The following is a 23,360-nucleotide window of genomic DNA, read 5'->3' as shown; positions in this document are numbered from 1 at the left end:
TAAATCCTACTAGAAATTACAACCTACTTAACCTTCCTAATACCTTATGATGACATGAAGCAGCAGCGTGAATTGACATGGATAGATCCAAGAAGCCCAAATCATCAAACTTAGCATCACACAGGCGATTCCAGCTACTGGACTTGAACAAGTCGTCGTCCTCGCTGAACATGTCGACGTCCTCTCTGAGGAGCATCGGCGAGGAGGCAAGGAAGGGCGGCGGAGCTGTTGCTGTGCAAGCAAGCAGGAGGGCGACCACGGTGAGATTTGCTCCTCCTCCGCTGTCGTCGGCGACAAAGGCGAGCTCGGGTCTGGTTTCCCACTCTCAGTCTCAGCAGGCATTGGTAATGGCAAGGCCTGCGACTGCAAGTGGAGCGCGCCCGGGCTCTGCCTCATCAGGGACGAGGTGCAGGACGCCTGCAGGGAGGTTGCCGGAGCCGGCTGGTCCCAAGGCAATGAGGAGGAGCTGGGGGTGGACAGCTGCTGAATTGGATGCCAAGGAGGCGGCAGCGAGCGGAAATCCTGTGGTCTCGAAGGTCATGGCAAAGACGCACTCCAGAAGTAGCTCGGTGAGTCGTTCAGAAACCAGTGTGTTTATTGGCCTGTGTTTCTGAATATGTATGGAGAAGCTTTGTCTCCGATCCTTTGCATGATGAAGTCTTTCATGAGTGTTTCTTTGTTTCCGTTTTGAACATAACTGGATGACTGCTCACATTTACTGTGGAATTTACATTAGCAAGCAATTGTTTCCCACAATTTGTGCACGAATATAATGTTCTGTGATGTTCGGAACTCATGTGTACGTTGTTGGTCCATTTGAGTCTAGTGTTAACTGTCAACTTAGGTTGATAACACATTTCACAGATCCATACCTCACTGGCATTTTGAGTCTAGTGAATAATGATGAGGCCAAGCACTTACATAAGTAGACATGACAAGACATCCTAATTAGCATCTTGCTCTAACAGTGTTTGCACAAGAAAGAACTTCTACGAAAAGCTATGTTCATAAATTTTCATTCTCTCTCTCTCTAAGGGTGAACATGACAGACGTTCTGGTTTCTATGTTCAGTTTTGTCATTGAGAAATTACGTTAACAACATGCAATATAGTAGTGCTTTACGTCTATTGGCATCTTTGCGGCCACACTACTGTAGTGCTACTATTAGCTCTTTAACGTCAACCATTTTGTTTGTCGTTAGCATGCATTGCCACATTTGTAGTGCTGACGGATGTAACTTTTATATGAGAAGGACATCTGAACAGATTTTCCAACCAGGGTAATAAAAAAAGGATTTCAATAGTGATTTCTAATTATTAGTGTAGCAATCCCCTTTATTTGTTTTGGGTTATTCCCTTTGAGTGAAACGTAAAAGGCATTAGGTGTACCTAATAAGATTTCATGGTTCTGTGTCAAATCTCTGCCTTTTGTCACCGACTGGATTAAGGCCCCGTTTGGCATGGCTTTCGCCGGCTCCGGCTTATCCGACACCAACACCGTAGCGTTACTGTAGCACGAAGCCGGTTTTCTATCTCTTCCTCTCCCCATCTCATTGACACTCGCACTGTTCATCGGAGCCGGAGAAGCCGTTTTCCTGGCTTTCCCCGCATGCTACCGTCGATCACTACAGTGACACAGAAAAAGGCGGAGAGGGAAAACTGGCTTCGTGTTACAGTATGCTACAGTGTTAGAGTCAGACGGGCCTAAGCCACACCAGTGATGAACTTCACTGAGGTCACTGTCAAACCGTACGGAACTAGAAGATCCATTTCGATCACTTCAAAAATCTCAGCTGCCACGATAAATGAATATAATGACTTAATGAGATGATATTTGAGTCTGCTGATTTGTTCAACAATCCACTCAGGCCCCAAGAAGATTGCCAGCAGAGGAGAAACAGAAACCATTGCCAAAGAGAGGCAGTAAGATCATGACCACCTCCACCTCTAGGACGAAGACAAACCTAGGCACGACTCCAAAAACAGAGACGCAGGGAAGCAGAAGCCCCCCTGGCGTTGCAGCTGCAAGGACGAATATGAAGGCTCCCAACAGTGTGTCACTGAAGAACATGGACACAGTCTCCCCTCCTCCCAGAAAAACATCCGTCGCGACCATCGGCGCCTGCTGGGAGTCTCTACCATCAGATCTTCAGAACCTGGGGCTGGTAAACACTTTGTCCGGACTCTTGGTTCTGCTTTCGCCCACAACATTGGTGCCTCTCAATATGTAGCTGAACATTCTAGCTTGTTGCAAAATATGGTCGTGTGTGCATGTAGGAGGTCATGAGGTACAGGGATGACGCGGAGGCTGCTGCTGTAGAGGCCCTGCATCAGTCCTCTGCCGCAGAGACTTTGCTACGATGTCTCAGGTGCATGCATCCTACCTTATCACCGCTTGAAATGATTTGATCGAATTTTAGACTTTATTTTATCCCCATTTGAAATAATTTGATCAAAACTTACTGAACTCAACTTGTTTCTACAGTGCCTTTGCAGACTTGACCTCCGCCGTGGCCGAGCTATCGCCGCAGCAGACCGTCGACGAGTTCCTCGCCCTCCACGGGGCGCTCGGGGCCGCAGTTCCCCGCGACGACAAGGGAGATGGTCACGCCGCCGCCGGGGCCTGGCTGCGTGCCGCAGTCACCACTGACCTCGCACACTTCTCTCTACTATACTCCGCGGCGTCTCGCAGCAAGTCCAGCGGCGCGGCGTCGCCTACCGTGTCCCCGGCGTCGCCGCCACCACCGGCACAACGGGCGGCGCCATCTGGAGAAGCCGGCGCGGAGGAGGAGTCGTGGATGGAGGCGGCGCGGAGGGCGCTAGGAGAGCAGATGCGGGCGTGGTTTCTTGGCCACGTGGAGCGGCTGCTCGACGGCGACGTGGCCGGGACGCTGGGGCAGCTCAAGAGGGTGAACGACTGGCTGGACGCCGCCGTCGGGCTGGGGCCGGAGTCGGACGCCGTCGAGCGGGTCAGGAAGAAGATCTACGGTTACCTGCTGGACCACGTCGAGTCGGCGGTGGTTGCGCTGAACGGCGGCGTTGCAGCTGCCCGCCGAAAATAATATATATATATATATATATATATATATATATATATATATATATATATATATATATATATATATATATAATAGAATTACTATCTCCTGCAGAATAACTTATTCTATAGCTACTCTGAGTTACGATAATTATTAATTTATGAGATTATAGTAACTTCTTACTAAGTGGTTTAATATAACGTTATAGTAAATATCCGCATGTGTTACAGTAACCCAACTATCGTAAATATGTATTGATATTATTATAAATTAGTATATAAAATTATAGTAAATAGAGGTGGCTATATAATAACTTATTTTATAGCCGGTTATTGAATAGCCTCTCCATATATATATATATATATATATATATATATATATATAAAAGTGTACAAATACCGACATGTATAGCATGCACGTGGCGCCATATATATATATATATATATATATATATATATATATATATATATATAAAAGTGTACAAATACCGACATGTATAGCATGCACGTGGCGCCTGAACTAGAGGACTCCTTCGCCTAAAAAATCTCAAATAAAGCTCTCTTTTTTTCCCGTCTATAATGAAAATTGCAAGCGGATAGACTTGGTGCCAGACTGCCCACAGTGTATTAAATATCGATGCTGAAATAAGGAGAGAGAATGTTGAAACGAAGAGAGAAGAATTTAGCATAGATGCAACATATTGCATGGGGCGGTGCTAGAGTCAGAAAACTCAGGCATCGAGGCATGTAGAAGCATCGATGATGAATAAAAAACTATTTTATAAGGGCAGTCTCAATGAAAGAAATCAGTAGTTTCTATAACATAGGATACCTCACAAAAAAGTACTGCTTTCCAACCCATGGTTTCTATGAGTAATAATTATTTTCTTTTTCTCTCTTCTAACTCTATCTTCTTCCTCTAATGAGAGTGCGACACGAGTTTCCTAGAAACTAGTGGTTTCTCCCCAATGGTAATTTCATGGTTTCTTGGTGCATTGAGTCAAGAGTAGACCTGATTTCTTCACGAAGAAACCATTTTTATGATGTTTGCTCTTTTTCTTCATTAATTATATTGCCATGTCAACGTTTTACCTACGTGACAAGTCATTTAATGAGAATAAAAACCATCGTCAATGCACCGTTCGACTGCCTTGAGCTATTTCAGCATCGCTCACGTTATGAACAGTCTTATTTTACTACGGTGGGCCCCACGGCAGCTCCCAATACAACGTGCTTAGGTACGGTCGGACCGTCTGCCTCCTCTCCATTCCGCCACCGCAACACTTCCCTACCCTACTCCCCCGAATCTCCCGCCGCATCGGAGGGCTCCGCCACGCCAATGGCGTCCCCGCCGCCGCCAGAGCCCGCACCGGCCGAGGCGGGGGTGGAGAGCATGGAGGGCCTCGTCCTCGACACGGTCATCTCAAGGGCCGGCGCGCGCCCCGCAGCGGCGCTCGCCTGCGCCAGCACGCGCCTCCGCACCGCCGTCGCCGACGACTCCCTCTGGCGCGGATTCTGCGCTGAGGACCTGGGGCTCGACGCGCCCGTCGATCCGGAGGGCCAGCCTCTCCCCTCTTTCCAGGTTCGCGATGCTAGACCCCGGTCTTTCGTTTTTTTCTTCTTCTGTTTTGCCCCTTTGTCCCGATTGGAGCAACAGAGGAGCGAGCGGCCCATCTCCGGGAGTCGGTTGTTGATTCTTCATTTGCTTCTGTTCGCTGTGCTTGGAGTATAGGATGATTCGATTTTTTTTTATCTTGTATTGTTGCCACTGACTTCGACTTTAGGATTTATGATAACGTCTGACTCTTGAATTATACACCATGATTTTTTCGGAGCTATAACCAAGAAAATGGGAAAAAAATAAAACTCAGAACAAGGAATCTGTTGACAGTTCGAGAAAAAAAAGAGGTACGGGTGTGGATGAGGGTGGTCACGCTTTAGAGCTAGTCAATTGCTCGTTTCAGTGTTTCCTTAGATGGAAGTAGTGCTTAGCTCTTGTTTGGCTACTTTGTCATTTTGTACACCTATAATTTAGCTTCCGGTTGTAATATTTTGCGTACAAGAATGCAATAGGGTCCTTTTACAGTGTGGGCTTGATAGATGATTTTTCTTTAAATTTTGGGCCATATTGACCCAAAGCAGGGGCAAATAATTGCGCTTATAAGTCATCCAAACAACTTTTCCAGTACATAGAAGTAACAAAACATGCCTGTATCGTACACCAGTTTTTGGGTGAAGTCAGCATCCCAAACATGCCTTAGAATAGGAAAAAAGGTAATGTCAAAAGTAGAGCAATTATGGCCCAGTTTCGCACAGCTTCAGTTCCAAGAAATTTGTGGAATTCTTGGAGCTGGGTATTTATAGCTGAATTCTTAAATTTGGAGCTCTAGGTATGTTCAGAGCATTTCGGTGAAGCATTTTGTTTATATAGTTTAGATTAATTTCAAAAATTTAAACCACCTTAATTTCAGTATTCAAACTCATCCAACCTGGATTTCGGAGCTAGAGCTTTGCAAATTAGGCACTTTATTCTATCCCTCCTGTTGGCCTTGTAAAGAATTATTTTATTTACAATAATACGCATCTATATGTAGAAAAGAATATTCTGTTTTGTGCAAATAAAGGAAATTGGTTATTTCCTCTTGCTTGTGTATGTGAACAGTTATGTATTTAAAAGCACAGTTGTTTCTATTGCAACAAAAAGAATCTAATTTCATGCGAGATTCCATTGGGGTTCAATGATTGAATACTAAAAGTTGTTTACTCAAATGATTGGCATAACTCAGTTCTTGATTGTCCTTAAACCAAAGTTTTACTAGATGCAATAACATTTAGGATGGCACATGCCCTATTTGTATTACAGCAAGGAGAAGTTTCCCACTAGCATTCCTAATCCTACTACTTGGCTGACTCCTAATTTTATTTGTAGTACTAGTGCCTCACTTTGGTGTGGGACATTTTCGGGGCTCTATAATTGCAATATTGTGAAGGCGTAACAACCAAACCCAAGGCAAAGTAATGCAAAGCAAACAAAAACAAAAGGAAGGAACTTGTTATTATTTAGTGGTAGATTATTATATAACAACATGAGGAATGAATTCAAGGGGCCTTAAAATATTTGAGGCTTTTAGAGGGACAATACTTTATACTTTTTTGAGGTTGTGCTTCACCTGATTTTTTTTTGGTCTTGTGTGCTTACTATTAGGATATGTATATATCAGGATCAATTAGGCTCAATTAGAGAGATTCCTAGATTGGCTATTTCTATATATAGCCTAGGATAGCTTCCTTGTGCAGGTAATAGCTTACCATGTTTGTACTCTCCATGTATGCCTATTGGCTATATATATGAAAGGCTCCCCACCCACATAGGGTGTGTGGTGATTCTCTACATGGTATCAGAGACCTAGGTCCTCTTTCCTCCCTCCCTCCCACGACCAGACCTCTCTCTCCTCCTAGGTCGTCATGCCGACCTCCCCTGCCACCAGCCCCAGCCAATCTTCTGGCACCTTGGCCCCCACAGGCACCTCCGCTGCCCCGGCCATCCTCGTCGCCCCCTACGCGACGATCTCTGTCAAAAACCACATCCCGGTGACCCTGGAACTGGCCAAGCCCAACTTCAATCAGTGGGAGCCATTCTTCTCCCTCTGCGGGAAATTTGGTCTTCTCTCGCACGTGGATGGCACGGCGGAGGCCAATCCCACTGACCCTGCTTGGGCCATCGCGGACTCCTGCGTTCGCGGCTGGCTCCTTGGCTCCGCTGGGCCGGACGTCCTCGGCCTTGCTCCGGCGCCGAACCAGACTGCGCGCGAGCTCTGGGTCGCCATCAAGCGCCTCTTCGAGGCCAACAAGGCTTCGCGCGCCATCTTCCTGGGTCACGAGTTCCACTCCATGACCCAGGGCGATTCGTCCATCAACGACTACGCCCAGCGGATGAAGGCCACCGCCGATGCGCTCCGCGATGTCGGCCGCACCATCACCGACTCGGAGCTCGTCCTCAACTTCCTGCGCGGCCTCAATCCCCGCTTCGCTGGTACCGCCGACAACATCGCTGATTCGCACCCCCTGCCGAACTTCGCCACCGCTCGCGAGAAGCTCGTGCTGAAGGAGCTCCGCCTCGCCAACGAGGGCACCGTTGCTGCCCAGACCGTGTTCCACGCCTCGTGCGGCACAGCCTGCCGCACCATCTCCAGTACCACCAGCGGTGGTTCCATCGCCGGTCGCCATGGCGGCAACAGCGGCGGTTCCAGCAGCGGTGGCGGTCAGGGCGGTGGCGGCGGTCGCTGGAAGAAGAAGGGCAGGGGCGGCTCCCAATCCGGGGGCGGGCACAGGCCCCCTGCACTGCCTGCGGCCCCCTGGTACTGCTACCCTCCCTGGACAGCCGGGGTGCATCAGCAGCCTTGGCGTCCACCAGCGTGGGGCGGCCCAGGGGTCCTCGGCGCCTTCCCTTCAGCCCAGGCCCACACCGCGCTCGCCCCCGCCCAGTTCTCCGGCACTGTGACCTCCGCTCCACCTCCTCAGCAGCAGGGCGGCTGGGATCAGGCCGGCCTCATCCCCGCTCTGAACCAGATGTCTCTCCAGGGGTCCTCCCCTTGGGTCCTCGACACCGGTGCCACAACTCACATGTCGTCCTCGGATGGTATACTTCTGTCCCGTCTTCCCCCTCCTCCTTCAGGTATCACGGTTGGCAATGGCACCATCATCCCCATCACCAGCCGTGGCACATCCATCCTATCTTCCCCTACCTCTGTTTTTCATCTTAACAATGTTCTGGTTGCTCCCAATTTAGTGCGCAACCTCCTTTCTGTCCGTCAATTCACCCGTGACAATAACTGCTCTATTGAATTTGACGCTTGTGGTTTTTCTGTCAAGGACCAACAGACGGGGCGCGTGACTCTTCGCTGCAATAGTGGTGGCGACCTCTACACCTTCCCCTCCACGCCAGCACACCACTTCAACCTCGCCACCACTTCGTCCCTATGGCACCAGCGCCTCGGCCACCCCGTTCCATCCAGCCTTGCCACTCTACAGAGCATGTTGGTCATCTCCTACAATAAGAGCTCGCCATGTCTTTGCCATGCTTGTCAACTTGGCAAGCATGTGTGGCTCCCTTTTAGTCATTCCACCTCTGTAACCCATGCTCCGTTTGACTTAGTTCATTGTGACGTGTGGACATCTCCCGTACTCAGCAATTCTGGATTTAAATACTATCTTGTTTTACTGGATGATTTTTCTCATTACTGCTGGTCTTCTCCTCTTCGACAAAAATCTGAGGTGCACCGCCACATTGTTGAGTTTATTGCCTACACTCAGACACAATTTGGCACCACACCTAAATCCTTTCAAGCTGACAATGGGACTGAGTTCGTTAATCACACTACTACTACCTTCCTCATCAGCCTTGGCATTACACTCCGCCTCTCATGCCCCTATACCCCCCCACAAAACGGCAAGGCTGAACGCATGCTTCGTACCACAAATAACACCATCCGCACAATGCTTCTTCATGCGTCCATGCCACCTCCGTACTGGGCTGAGGCCCTAACCACAGCCACCTTCCTCCTCAATAGACGTCCCTCCTCCATTCACAACCAAATACCCCACCAACTCCTTCACGGCACCCTCCCAGACTACTCTTCACTTCGAGTTTTTGGATGCCTCTGTTATCCAAACCTCACAGCCACCTCCCCACACAAACTTGCCCCTCGATCCGCCCCCTGTGTTTTCCTAGGCTACCCATCCTCTCACAAGGGCTACCGCTTCCTCGACATGGCCACTCGTCGCATTATCATCTCTCTCCATGTTATTTTTGATGAGTCCATGTTCCCATTCTCGGCAGCACCATCGGCGGCTTCCATGCCGTCTTCACTTGATTTTCTGATGCAGGGACTCTTCCGCGACGGCACCAGCGAGCACCATTACACCGCCTGCTGATGCCACCTCCAGCCAGGATGCGTCGCCGGAGCCCCTGGACTCGGCCATCCTCCAGCTGGCCCCCCTGGTTACCCCTGCGGGTGGGCACCCTTCTGCTGCTCCCCCTGCGGGCGGGCCCTAGCTGGGCGCCCAGCGGTTCGGCGTTGTCTACACTCGCCACGCCCAGTCTGCAGTGCCGACCACAGAGGCAGTGGCCCCTGAGGCTGCTTCCGTGGCCCCTGTTGTACCTCCAGCCGCACCGGCACCCCCACCAGCACCACCTGCTGCGTCTCCATCAGCTCCAGTGGCCCGGCCTGTGACACGTTCACAGACCGGCAGCCTCCGCACCGTCCAGCGCTACGGTTTCTCTGCCTCCGTCGCCTCGCCCATCCCGGCGAACTATCGCAGTGCCCTCGCCGATCCCAATTGGCGCGCTGCGATGGCTGAAGAGTACAAGGCGCTGATCGACAACGGCACTTGGCGCCTCGTCCCTCGGCCACCTGGTGCAAACATTGTCACTGGCAAGTGGCTGTTCAAGCACAAGCTTCACTCCGACGGCTCCCTCGCCCGGCACAAGGCGCGCTGGGTCGTCCGCGGCTTCTCACAGGAGGCCGGCGTCGACTACGACGAGACCTTCAGTCCGGTCGTCAAGCTGGCCACGATCCGCACCGTCCTCAGCATCGCTGCATCCCGAGATTGGCCCATACGCCAGCTCGACGTGAAGAATGCCTTCCTTCACGGCAACCTTGAGGAGACGGTCTACTGCGAGCAGCCGAAAGGCTTCGTCGACCCTGCTGCCCCTAACTCTGTATGCTTGCTGCAGAAGTCCCTGTATGGACTTAAGCAGGCACCGCGAGCTTGGAACCAGCGGTTCTCCACCTACATCTGCAGCATCGGCTTCACCACATCCAAGTCCGATGCCTCCTTGTTCATCTACAAGGACGGCGACAACATGGTCTACCTCCTCTACGTCGACGACATCATCGTCACCGCGTCGTCCACGGCACTTCTCCAGCATGTCACCTCCCGGCTTCACTCAGAATTTGCCATGACGGACCTTGGCGACCTCCACCACTTCCTCGGCATCTCGGTGACCCGGGACAGCAGTGGGCTGTTCCTCTCACAGCGGCAGTATGCTGTGGATCTCCTCTAGCGTGCTGGCATGTCTGAATGCCACTCGACTGCAACACCTGTGGATGTCCGGACCAAGCTGTCCGCCTCAGAGGGCTCCCAGGTCGCCAACCCCTCAGAGTACAGGAGCATTGCTGGTGCCCTCCAGTACCTCACGTTGACAAGACCAGACCTGGCGTATGCTGTCCAGCAGGTCTGTCTCTTCATGCACGACCCTCGTGAGCCGCACTTTGCGCTGATCAAGCGCATCTTGCGATACGTCAAGGGCTCCCTGTCAGCGGGTCTGCAATTGGGCACCGGTGCCGCTGATCAGCTCACCGCCTACTCCGACGCTGACTGGGCTGGCTGCCCAGACACGCGCCGCTCCACCTCCGGATTCTGCGTCTACCTCGGTGACAACCTGGTGTCTTGGTCCTCCAAGCGTCAGACGACGGTGTCTCGCTCCAGTGCCGAAGCAGAGTACCGTGCAGTGGCACATGTTGTGGCCGAGTGCTGCTGGCTGCGTCAGTTGCTCTAGGAGCTCCACATCCACATCCCGCTTGCGACGGTTGTCTACTGTGACAATGTGAGCGCCGTCTATATGACTGCCAACCCTGTCCACCACCGCCGTACAAAGCACATCGAGATCGACATCCACTTCGTCCGCGAAAAGGTTGCTCTGGGACAGTTCTGGGTGCTTCGTGTCCCATCCGCACATCAGTTCGCCGACATCATGACCAAGGCTCTACCCGTTCGGCTCTTCACTGATTTTCGGGCCAGTCTATGCGTTAGTGATTCTTCCGCTACGACTGCGGGCGGGTATTAGGATATGTATATATCAGGATCAATTAGGCTCAATTAGAGAGATTCCTAGATTGGCTATTTCTATATATAGCCTAGGATAGCTTCCTTGTACAGGTAATAGCTTACCATGTTTGTACTCTCCATGTATGCCTATTGGCTATATATATGAAAGGCTCCCCACCCACATAGGGTGTGTGGTGATTCTCTACACTTACTTTGGCGCCCTTCCTTCTTAGTTCTCTCCATGGTTTTCATTTGCGTAATTCATGTGAGTATACATTCTTGTGCTGTATCTCATGATGTTATATCTGATTCCAGGGGCTATTGTGCGTAAGGGGTACTATAATGTCACAATTCATCTTCTGTTCCGTGTCATGACTTGAAATTATTTCTTCTTCTCAACCTTTAATCTCATTATGTATATACAACAAGAACGAAGCCTTTTAGGGCGCGTTTTGATCCTTAGCTCCACCTCCCTTTGTTTTGCTAGGCAAATTAGCCTTGCCTGATAAAGTTATATCCAACAACGTGGCTGTTTGGTTCTTTTGCCTGGCTGGGCAAAATTACAGAGCTAGCTGTTTGGTTTCATAGCTAAAAACTTGCTTGTGCTGAAGGTTTTTGGTTTTATTTTTTTGGTACTCTTGCTAATTGTGATACACTCACCATTTTGCCTTGTTGGTAAGATTTCCTACATCCATCTATGGACACGACCTGTATGAAAGTTAACAATACATGTACCATATCAAGGCATAAATACATGTTTTAGCAGTATGCCGCATATAACATATTAGGCAAAAATATTACCTTCCATTCTATCTTGATGTTGTGGTACTTGTAGACTTGTTTTTGCTGTGTAGTTAGAGCCATGTTTTTCGTTAATTCTTTGAGCATAATACTCGTCGTTGAAGTTTAAGTGAATCGCCCACCTCTCCCCAACAGCTTAAGCTTTTGGGTTGAACTCGTCGGTGCTGCAACTCAATATGGTATCAGAGTGAGGTTTCGAGTTCGAATCCTAGTTAGCGCTATTAAATAAAATAATTGTTGCTCGCTCCTATTCCACGTCCTAGGGGAGCCTCGACGTGAGGGGGACTCCCTATCAGCTTAAGCTTTTGGATTGAACTAATCAGTGCATGCAACTCAATACTTGTTTTGGGTATGTGGTGTTTTGTAAGGGTCCCTCTATTTTCTTCTTAATAAAATGATATGCAGTTCTCTTGCATGTTTGAGAAAAAAAAAACTCAATGCTCTTCACCTTCCTCAGAACCAACCGAGGCCTTCCTGCATTCCTGTATTTTCTCTTTGAAATAGAGGAGATCTTCCGCTTCCTGGGGCTGAGCTCATATTTAAAACTTTATTTTTCAAAGAATGCATAATTCAAAGTTAAGTGAATAAAAGAGACACATTAGTCTAAAAGCAGGTACAACTCAAAATAACCTCACAATTATAGTCTACACGTGGTACATGAATATAAGTATAAGAGCATCTCCAAGAGCACCCAAAAAATAGTTCCGAAAATCATTGAGTTTTCCAAGTTGCCAAAAAAATTTGGGAGCACTAAACAAGGGCTTCTCCAACAGTTTCCAAAAAATCATCCCTAAAATATCAAACATTTGGTCCCACCGGCCTTCACCGCCGCCGGCGAGATCTTGCTCAGCGTGAATTCGATGCTCATGTTCTGGCTAGTCACATTGGTGTGCATGATGAGAACTACTAGTTGTCGCCTGTTAGGGTTCTTGGGGAGGTGAGCATCGGTGTGCATGATGAGCATAGGATGACGTCGAACGTGGACCGCCGTGTCAGCGTGTCCCCTCACGGTTGGAGGCAGAAGCTCGAGCTCTTGAAGACGACGCGCATGACCCCCCCCCCCCCCCCCCCCCCCCCCCACCCAGTGGAAAAGTCTGTAGGGGTTCGACGTGCTCCACTGCTGGATGATCTCCGCACGGACGGTTTCGGAGTTCCGGCAAAAATCGCTACGTGAATCCTTTTGCGCGACGGAGCAGAAGCACGGGGAACCGATCCGCGAGCAGGAGCAGTTTTTTTCAATCTTGCCAAAAATTCTGGATTGGGAGTGTTTTGGATACTCTTGAGATGCTCTAAGCAGGTACAACATGAATAATAGTGCAACCCCACAAGAGAAACATTAAGAACTCTCTCTAATAATTAAGTGTCTATATTCAAACATTCTATTTGCATTAACATCCCTAAGCTGAGTCATCTGCCTTTGTTCTGCAATAGTGTCTTGATGGAAACGTTTTGGGTGATGATAGCTGCCTCCATAATTCCTCAGAGTACACAAACAGATCAGCTCTCCCATTTTGCAAAATTCAATTGTGAAGTATGCAACATTTTATGCAAACCTTCTAAAACACGGAGGCCATTTGGATGGTCAAGAGAGTGTATCAAGACAGTAGAATCATGATCAGAACACATAAGTGAACATCAAATCAAAATCAATAGCTACTAGCACATTTTGCGTTGCGAAGGGCTTTCGGCCACAACAACGATCTTCCATTCTTGCAGGAACTTTGCAGGGTATATGGGTTCCTCACCAATACAATCCTAGAAAAAATAAATGAGACTTGTAAATTTGTTTACTAATATCAGTTAGCATATTAGCTTCTGAATGGGTGAAGCATACCTCAAAATATGGGAAAAACCTTCGCTGCATTCTTACTCTTGGAGTAGCAGAATTCTTACTCTCATTGAGAGAGGATGACACTAGGAGTTGGGGCAATTTTCTGGTTTATTTCTCACACAAATGCCATACCAACCTGAGGGGTTGGGGATACATATTTATAAGCTGCTAACTAGCCAAGCATATGTCAAGATGCTAGTCTAAGATGCTGTCCTAGATGCTAGTCCTAGATGCTAAGATGCTGTCCTCCAGTCAAGGATGCTGTCCTAGATAGGCAGCATGACCACCATGCTGCTGCAGCCCCACAAAGACCTACACAGAGACTTATCCATCATTCTTCCCCTAAGTCTTGTGCGTCGTCTTGTGGGAAAGTTGAACCATCCCGATTCTGGAGCAGAGCTCAAGGAACTTAATCCTCCCAAGAGGCTTGGTAAGCAGGTCCGCAAGCTGGTCCTTGGTGTTGATGTAGCTTGCCTTGATGCTCCCTTCCTCCTGAAAGGTCCTTGTTGGTTTTGGTAATTGAGTGACAACCTAGGTGGACTAATTGTGTTTATGTGAGATACACAGGTGATTAGTCCACAGGTACATGTGTGTGAGCAACATATGCCATGAAGGTGAAAATGGCTTGGAGATGTTGCAAAGCTCACACATGTGATGATGAAGGAGCTTAAATGCACATGAGACATGACATTGAGTCATGTGATCAAGGTGGAGAAGATCAAGACAAGACTTGGCTTGATGGACCGGTTGCAAGCGTGAAGGGCAAGTTGAAGGCTTTGGAGTGATGGACCGCGTGGCGGTGAAGCTTGAGCAAGACTTGGCGCCGATGGACGATGGCAACGGTGAAGAGCAAGTAGAGTCAAGATCGATGAACCAATATGATCATGTGATGATATGAAGTGGATCATATCATTGTTGATCGTGTTGGTGCATGTGTTGCATCGACATTGAAGGAGATGGAATGGAATGCGCAAGGCAAAGGTATAACCTAGGGCATTTCATTTCACCGGTCATAGGTGTGTAGAGAAGTTTATGACCGGGTTTAGGATAGATGGCCGTACTATCAAGAGGGGCAAACTTGTTTGCATATCGGTCATCTAGTGCCACTCGAGTGATCTAACTTTGCATTGTCGCTAGGATCGAGTGGCGTGGCAAGTTGAGTGGCTAACATCCTTTGGGAAATGATTGTGAAAATGCTAACACACTTACACATGGTGGTGTACACTTGGTGGTGTTGGCATATTTACAAAGGCGGTGGTGTTTGTAGGGTTGAGATGTCTATTTTCTATTGTGCCGGATGCAAATTCTTGTGGTTAGCACACTTGAGCAAGGGTGAAGAGAATGGAGAAGATGCTGGCGTCGGTCAACTGACCGGACGCTGGATCTGCATGCACCGGACGCTGGCAGGCTGCGTCTGGTCGCGCTGACGTGGAGTGTAGCAGTAGCTGGAGAGTGACCGGACGCTGGCTGCGTCCGATCGCGTTCGACCGGACACGTCCGGTCATGCTCGGGAGCTTACTGGAAACGACCGGACGCTGGGGGTTCAGCGTCCGGTCAGTTGAAGCTGGAGCGTCCGGTCAGGTCAAGTGACCGTTGGAACCGGGACACGTGGTCGTCTGTGGGCGACCGGACGCTGAGGTCTAGCGTCCGGTCAACACGACCGGAGCGTCCGGTCGTCCCGACCGTTGCCCAGTGAAGGGGTAACGGCTAGTTTAGCCCTTGGGGCTATAAATAGAAGTGGCCTTCGGCCATGGCTGGTGTGGAGCACCTCAAGGGACTTAGTGTCCATGCTTGTGAGTGTTTGGGAGCCCTCCATCACACACATACTTGATAGTGATCATTCGATTGTGTGAGTGAGCGATTCTAGTGCGATTGCATCGTGAGGTTGCATCGAGTGGCACTAGGTGATCGAGTTGCAAGCCGGTGGTGCTTGTTACTCTTGGAGGTTGCCACCTCCTAGACGGCTTGGTGGTGGTCTCCGTCGAAGCGCGCAAGAAGCTTGTGCGACGCTCCGGAGAAGTGCTTGTGAGGGGCATTGTGCTCGCCCCGCGGGAGCCGCGAAGAGCAACTCTAGTAAAGCGTGTCATTGAGCTACCCTCACTCAAGGGGTAGGTTCTTGCGGCGCCCGACGTGCGGGCTTAGCGGGTGATGCTAATTAGCCGCCGAACCACCAAGTGAGCGGTCGACACAACCGGGACTAGCGTGTTGGCAAACACGTGAACCTCGGGAGAAAAATCATCGTGTCAACCTTATTCTTCCCGTTGGTTTGCATCCCCGTTACACAAGCTTGCAATTACTTTTATACATATTAAGCTTGTGTAGTTGCTCTTGTAATTAGATAGCTTGTGTAGCTTGCTAATTACCTTCTTGCTTGTGTAGCATAGAAGTAGCTCCCTTGCGTGGCTAATTTGGTTTTAGTAACCTTGTTAGTCACATTGCTTAGTTTGTGTAGCTAAGTATTTGAGCTCTCTAATTAGGCATTGGTTGCCTTGTTATTGAGCATCGTTAGCTTTGTGCTTTTGCTTACTAGCATGTGTAGGAGCTTCCTTGTTGCTTAAAGTACTAGTGGCATAGGTTTGTGTAACCTTGCTCCTAGAATTGTTTAGGAGAGCTCTAACTAGCCCGGCACCTTTGTTGCATAATTGTTATCTTTGCAAGGTGCTAGTGAATATATATAGTGGGGTATAGTCTTGGCTAGACCGATAGTTTTAATTCCGCATTTGTATCGGTTAGCCGACGCGATTAATTTTAGAAAAGACTATTCACCCCCCCTCTAGTCGCCATCTCGACCCTTCACCTCCAAACAGCCTCGGATGAAGTGGTACCTCACCCGGATGTGCTTACTCCGTTCATGGAAAACGGGGTTCTTTGCCAGGGCCAGAGCGGACTTGCTGTCTATCCTGAGCTCCACCGCTCTAGTGTCTCTGCCGAGGAGATCACCAAACAGTCGAGCGAGCCAGAGCGCCTGAGTGGAAGCGGTGGAGGCCGCTATGTACTCGGCCTCGCAGCTGGACAGGGCCACCACCTGCTGCTTGACCGACTGCCAGCTAACGAGGCACTTGCCGAGAAGGAAGAGGATCCCGCTCGTGCTCTTGCTGGTGTCGATGTCGCCGGCGTGGTCGCTGTCGCTGTACCCGACGAAGTGTGCGCCCTTGGGCACCTAGGGTAGTAGAGGCCGTGGTCGAGAGTCCCCGCAACGTAGCGGATGATCCTCTTCACAGCCTGCTAGTGCTCCGTCGTCGGTCGCTGCATGAACCGACTAACGTAGCCGACGGAGAATGCCAAGTCCGGCCGTGTGTGGGCGAGGTAGCGAAGGCTCCCCACAAGATGCCGGTACTGCGTAGCGTCCACCTCCTCCGTCGTGCTGTCGCGGCTCAGCTTCAGCCTCTCCTCCATCGGAGTGAGGGCTGGGTTGCAGTCGGTGAGCCCAGCTAGCTCAACGACGCGCTTGGCGTAGGCGGTCTATCGAAGCGTGATCTCGGAGTCATCCTGGTGCACCTCGATTCCTAGGTAGGAGAGAGGCCTCAGGTCACTCATCTTGAAGGTGGCCTTCATCTCTTCCTTGAATGCCGCCACCTCCGCATCCTTGGTGCCGGTGATCACCAAGTCGTAGACGTAGACACCCACCAGCAGAGCATTTCCTCCACTGCCCCGTCGGTAGATGGCCGCCTCGTGCGGGCTTTGCTCGAAGCCCATCCCCTTTAGCGTGGAATCCAACTTGGCATTCCATGCCCTCGGTGCCTGCCGCAAGCCATAGAGGGCCTTGCGCAGGCGGAGCACCTTGCCCTCCTTGCCGGGGATCGCAAATCCCGGCGGCTGGTGCACGTAGACCTCCTCCTTCAAGTCGCTGTTAAGGAACGCCGACTTGATATCCATGTGATGAACACGCCAGCCCTCCTGGGCAGCTAGCGCAAGGAGGAGTCGCACGGACTCCATCCGTGCCACGGGAGCTAAGGCGTTGTCGAAGTCGACCCGCTCCTGCTGCACGAAACCTTGTGCCACCAAGCGAGCCTTGTGCTTGACGATGGCGCCGGCTTCATCCCTCTTCAGCTTGTACACCCACTTAAGGGTGATCGCGCGGTGACCTCGAGGAAGGTTAGCAAGGTCCTAGGTGCGGTTCTTCTCAACCGCATCCATCTCCAATTGCATCGCGGCGCGCCATGCCGCGTGTCTCTCGGCCTCTGCAAACGACCGAGGCTTGCCGTCGTCACACGCAAGGTGCAACTGCTCCTCCAGGTCGTGAGTCACCAGTCCCGGCACCGGCTGGTCGCCGAGAAGGTTCTCCATCGTACGGTACCGCAACGCTCGCCGTCGTGGTACGTGTCGATGCGCTCCTCGTCGTGAGAGAGCGGAGTAGCGAGCTCAACCGGGCTGTGCTCGACACGAGCTGGTGTTGGAGTAGACGTGCCCGGAGTGGTGCCTGTCGGTGCTGGAGTGCGTGGCGGTGCCGGATGTGGTGGAGCCGGCGAAGAACTCATCGCAATCGAGGTCCTAGCTGGAGAGTGTGGTGCTGTCGGAGTAGCAGGCGCCGGGGTCGGTGGAGGCTCGGGGACTGGGGTAGACGCGCTCGTCGAAGAAGAGCTGCCTACTCCCCCAGCTCCCTCGAAGTGGACGTACTCGATAGTGGAGTCGTCGTATGTCAGAGCCGAGCCGTCGTCCACCGCCTTGTCCCACGCCCATTCTCGCCCTTCGTTGAACACAACGTCGCGTGCCGTGCGCACGCTGTGTCTTCGGGTCGAGGATGCGGTAGGCCTTCGAGCCCTCCGCGTAGCCGATGCTGTCCTAGATGCTAAGATACTGTCCTCTAGTCAAGGATGCTGTCCTAGATAGGCAGCAAGACCACCATGCTGCTACAGCCCCACAAAGACCTACACAGAGACTTATTCATCATTCTCCCCCTAAGTCTTGTATGTCATTTGTGTGAGAAATAAACCAGAAAATTGCCTCAACTCCTAGTGTCATCCTCTCTTGATGAGAGTAAGAATTCTGCTACTACCAAGAGTAAGAATTCAGCGACTAACAAAACCTTCGGCTGTTTCTGTTTATAGAAAGTACATCCATTGTCTATGTTTAAGCATCTCAGGTCCAAGTTGTCCAATTGCATATAAAACTTCATTGAAATATCCACTCACAGTTTCAGCCGACCTTGTAAAATGAAACTTTATGTCCCAATTATGTTTCTTGTGGCCTACAGTTTGAAGACACATAGCAACTTATTCCTCAACCGAGCAATGCCAAGTGTCCCGGAGTGCATTCATGGAACGAAACTTGGTGCATATATTGAAGAATACATCTTTATTCATTCTAAGAAGATTAACACAGTCTGAATTCTGGCCATAATATATTTTCTCTAGGTATTTTATCCTCTATTCCTCTCCAAAATAGACCTTACAGGACTACTTCTGTTATTCATATAACTGATTACTGCCCAATGTGCCACCATAAATGTAGTCATAAAAGTCAATTTTCTTTTGAACTCTGAAGCATTGTCCATCTAAATGAATAAGAAACTGTCAAGCCAAAAGTACCAGAGTACTAGTAGCTGATGCTGAAGCAATTAAAAACATTATTTTCTATTCTCTTAGAACTCTGAACATTTTTACTACTCAAGAGTATGTTGTTTGCCCTCCTAAGTGGAACAAGACAGTACAAACATGCAGTAATCCATCGATAAAAGAGTGTCAAACTTGCAAGGAACTGCACTAATCTCTCCGATCATAAATTGGTTGCAGTAAGAAACAAATCTTAGCATGAAATCCACAGAATACTGGAAAGGTAAAATAGAACTTGACATTACCTTGAACAGGGCTGCGAGAGCACAGATCAGGACCAAGGATTAGGAGACGATCATAAATTGGCTGCAGGAAAAAACAAATCTTAGTATCAAATCCACAGAATACTGCAAAGGTAAAAGAGAACCTGAGATTACCTCGAACAGGGCTGCTAGAGCACATATCAGCACCAGGGATTAAGAGATTGAGTGGAATCAGAGAGAGTGAAGAATTGGAGGCATTGGAATTGGAGAGGATAATAAAGGGGAACCTGGCAACCTGCTAATAGATGTGGAAGATGAGAGTACATACTTGCAACTTGAAGGACGGGATACCTGCAATTGGAACCTAGCAAGTAGTACAGGAAGGTTAGTTTGGATGACTAGCTAGAGCACCTCAGGACCTGTGCGGGCAAGGTTTGCCTTGCCTTTGTGAGAAAGCCAAATTGGCTCTCCTGGGTGGGTAAGCTCCGCGAGCAGGCAAGCTCCTTGTTGCTCGCGCCAGGGAGGCGAGGCAAGGCAAGGCTAGTCACCTAGGAACCAAGTAGGCCCTTAGTTCCAAGCAAGTTGGGGGAGGCTAGAAACACAGCCACCAATAAAAAGTAAAAACCTTGTAGTAAATGCAAAAAGGCCATTGATAATAGTAATATCACTAGGGAATCTAAAGCCTAAATCATTATGTATCAGAGTCTTCTGCATTATTTTGATGAAGTTATAGTATTCGATTGGCTGACCATTCTGCACATTTCTTGACAGATCGGATCTTATTCTGTTCTTGCTGTTCATGCATGGACTTATATGTTGTTATGTGCGATGCTGGGTAAATGCATGTTTCAGTTGCATCTTCTTAAGCACTTGAACCTAGGTGCTGTTTGGTTCATTTTAGGGAACAGTAATGTGAATGTAAATGAATCATGCTGCTATCGTTTACAGTTTAACTGAAAACATATTTTGTTTGGTTAGCTCCGTTAACGCTTAACATCTGACGCGACGACTCCTGTCGCTCGTATGTTCCCTGTTCACCCATCGATCTTCTTTCTCTTCCTCCGTCGCATCGGCATCGCCAGCGCCGGCCGGCCATGGCGATCGAAGCCGTGGCGGCCGAACCAGAACCTGAACAAGCCAACAAGGTGGCAGTGGAGGATCTGCTTCCTGAATTCACCATGGCCGATGAGGCACCTGAGCGCTCCTTAGCGGTGGGCATGGGCCAATACGAGTTTGTTGGGAGGAAGGCGTTGGTCGTCGAGGGTGGTCCTCAGCGGTGAGGCTCTTCTTGCGGCGGGGCTAGCGTGCAATGATGCTCCTTGGCGGCGGTGCTCTTTAGCGGTGGGTGAGCGGAATCGCGAGTTCACGAGGAAGAAGGGTCGGGTGACGGGATCGGATAACACGTGCAGAGGAGAGGCAACCGGATTGTATGGGCCTGTATCTGATAGCACTGTGATCAGTTACAGGCTGGACCAACCAAACATGTATAGCAACGGAACCCATTAGCGCTGTGTCCAAAAAGGCTGAACCAAACATGTTCCTCTTTCTCAGTGTTGTTTGATGTGTCTTCCCATATATGTGAAATTCTCAGAAGCAAGATAGTTGAGCCAAGCATCAAAAGGCAATTCAGCTACCCAAATGAGCAACTAAGCATGTTGGACAAGCAGTACTGCAGTAGTCACTTGCGAATATTTCATGCATGATCTTTTAGGAGCATCCAGACTGTTTTTTAGGGCAGCAATTATTTGTAGTCCGTTGCAAATGCTTGGTTTTGTTTCACCCCATATATTTGCTGTATATCATAGTAATTTCAAAAGGAACAAGTGAAGGGAAATCATATGGTGTACAATTCTAAATTCCTTGTAACTGTTGGTTCATTATATCAAAATTCATTCTGTTTTCAGGTTGCATATAAGGTTTGGTTGGAGTCTTTTGGCATGTACCCTCTACCTATGGTAAAGAGAGTGAAACAATTCTGGACTTCAATGAAAACTTGGTTGTCTGAAAACTTTCCCGAGGCATACAGAACGTTGTGCAAAGGTGTTTCTGAAGCTCAATTAAAGTCGGCAGAGGATGATCTTGGTTTCAAGCTCCCTATGCCCACAAAGCTGTTGTATCGCTTTTGCAATGCTCAACTGCCTTTTAGTGAAGACCATGACGCAAATAAAAGCATTTCCACTCATGGATTGATTGGGGGCTATGCGTTTTATGATCATTGGGTGAATGTGCATTTGTCACCGCTTGAGCAAATAGTTGAAGAGACAAAGGACTTCTATCGGGAGTTCCATGATGTCTTTCATGGGCGCAAATTCATTGTAGTGGCGACTTCATGGTTTCGTCCGAAAACGTTTCTTCTAGATTGCTCAAATGGTGAACTTTATGTTGGTACATACAACTTAACTATAGGAGGAATGCTTCCCTGTGTGCCTAAAGCATTGATAAAGCCAGCAGAGAATGATCTAGCCCAAGATGGACTACTTCTGTGGTTAGAAGAGCATCTTAGGCGTTTACAGAATGGCATGATCAAGACCCGTATGCTGATGACATCGAGATATATCAGCTTATATCCAGAAGCACCTCCATCATGCAGTTCAGTTGTTACAAATGGCATTAAGGTTGTAATTCTTCACTTCCTACACAGTTATCTAGTCATTTAATTGCATGTCATAACTTTCTTGCACTCATGCTTATATTTCAGTAGTATCACATTTGGTTTTTTTACTACCCAGATTGTGTAAGTAACTACTGTGTGGACTGCTCAGATTTTCTCTATATTTAGCTAATTTTGTCATTGCTACAGCTGCAGACCATTCTCATGGATGATTTCTTGAGCTTTGGTCTGACATATTTGATATCAATAGGTACGCTCGTCTGCTGTCTTTGTGCCAGAACATCCTGGGGGGCCTGGGGAAAAATTTATGTTCACTTACTCAATTCGCATGTCAGTTCCAGAGGCATGCATGCTAGGTGGTGTGTACTATTCTTCCTGCCAGCTTTGCTCCCGCCACTGGACCATCAGATCGTGTGACAGGGTTGTTTCTGATGTGAGCGGAGGAGGTGTTATCGGACAGGTATGCTGGGCTTGGAAAACATAACTACTTTTTTGTTATTGACTGCAGTTACCTTTGAAGGGTGCTTAGTTAATGTGCCTAATCAACATGTCTTGTGCAGTATCCTGTACTGTTACCTGGTGAGGATGAGTTTGTCTACGAGAGTTGCACGCCACTGCCCAAAGTACCTGGATCTGTGGAGGGCTCTTTTTCATTTGTGCCTGGCAAGTATGTTCTGATTATCTAGATAAGTTATGTTTAATATGATCCTGTTTATGGATTTAGCACCTTCATTCTGTTAATATACTGATTAGAGATGCTATAGTTTTTCGTAGGCCACACTGTTTATCATTTGTTCTACTTTTCTTTGTAAGGTTGATCCGGCCTGAAGGGAAGCCGTTCGAAGTCATGGTGGCACCGTTCCCTCTTCAGGTTCCAGAATACATCTTCTGATGGTCACAGCAAGATATAAATATATGTTTGGTTGTTGCTTCCCTGAAGTTCTTGCTTGGTGAAGGCAAAGTTTAGATGCTTGGCAAATCTTGTTGGAGTAATGTAAAATATGGAACCGTTTGCTCTCACTCGATATACGTTGCAAACAATCAGCACAGAACAACAGCATGTGCTTTCACTTGATGTAGCAATCAATGAGCACTGGAACAACAGCCAGCCCAGTAACCATCAAGGGCGTGATTGGTAGCCTGCTTCCGTTCGGTCCTAGCCTGTTACATGCAGCTCCGTGGTCATTAGTTGCCAGGACACGCACCGGGGCCTGGCAGCACGCCCCGCCGAGCCTGGCTCTAAGGGAATCGTTTCCGTTTCTTCCGGGCAAGCAAAGAATGAATAAATGTACCTTTGTGTGAAAACTTATGTACATTCTAAGTTACAAATTTCATGCCCACTTGGACCTAACATTTTCAAATTAGAGAAACACCACATTGAGGTTTGCAGAAGAGTCGTTAGACCCCCACTTTGTGACCCTTCCGCACTACTAAACCAGTCATGTTAGGAGCATGACTTCCAAATAATCAAACCGTTGTTGCAACTGTAAGAGAAC

The 23,360-nt window shown here is 49.0% G+C and overlaps 3 protein-coding genes across 3 annotated transcripts; all 3 read left to right on the top strand.

The window, feature by feature from the left end:
• The first annotated feature begins 56 nt into the window (after positions 1–56).
• On the top strand, positions 57–3,061 carry LOC136488925 (uncharacterized). Its single transcript, XM_066485697.1, has 4 exons — positions 57–569; positions 1,868–2,164; positions 2,277–2,368; positions 2,485–3,061. Exons 1-4 carry the CDS (start codon positions 78–80, stop codon positions 3,059–3,061), a joined length of 1,458 nt encoding a protein of 485 aa, XP_066341794.1. The 5' UTR covers positions 57–77.
• Positions 3,062–4,288: 1,227 nt separating this feature from the next.
• LOC136486788 (F-box protein SKIP16-like) lies at positions 4,289–23,224 on the top strand. Its single transcript, XM_066483801.1, has 5 exons — positions 4,289–4,618; positions 21,158–21,868; positions 22,115–22,324; positions 22,425–22,531; positions 22,678–23,224. The coding sequence occupies exons 1-5, from the start codon at positions 4,376–4,378 to the stop codon at positions 22,754–22,756; spliced, it is 1,350 nt and encodes a 449-aa protein (XP_066339898.1). The 5' UTR covers positions 4,289–4,375; the 3' UTR covers positions 22,757–23,224.
• LOC136487217 (uncharacterized) lies at positions 6,502–10,102 on the top strand. Its single transcript, XM_066484337.1, has 3 exons — positions 6,502–8,072; positions 8,923–9,037; positions 9,092–10,102. Exons 1-3 carry the CDS (start codon positions 6,502–6,504, stop codon positions 10,100–10,102), a joined length of 2,697 nt encoding a protein of 898 aa, XP_066340434.1.
• Positions 23,225–23,360: the final 136 nt, after the last annotated feature.

This window comes from Miscanthus floridulus, chromosome 10 (assembly GCF_019320115.1).
Source record: "Miscanthus floridulus cultivar M001 chromosome 10, ASM1932011v1, whole genome shotgun sequence".
NCBI lineage: Eukaryota > Viridiplantae > Streptophyta > Magnoliopsida > Poales > Poaceae > Miscanthus > Miscanthus floridulus.
Note: the sequence above shows the minus strand (reverse complement) of the source record. Positions and strands in the feature narration are given on the sequence as shown.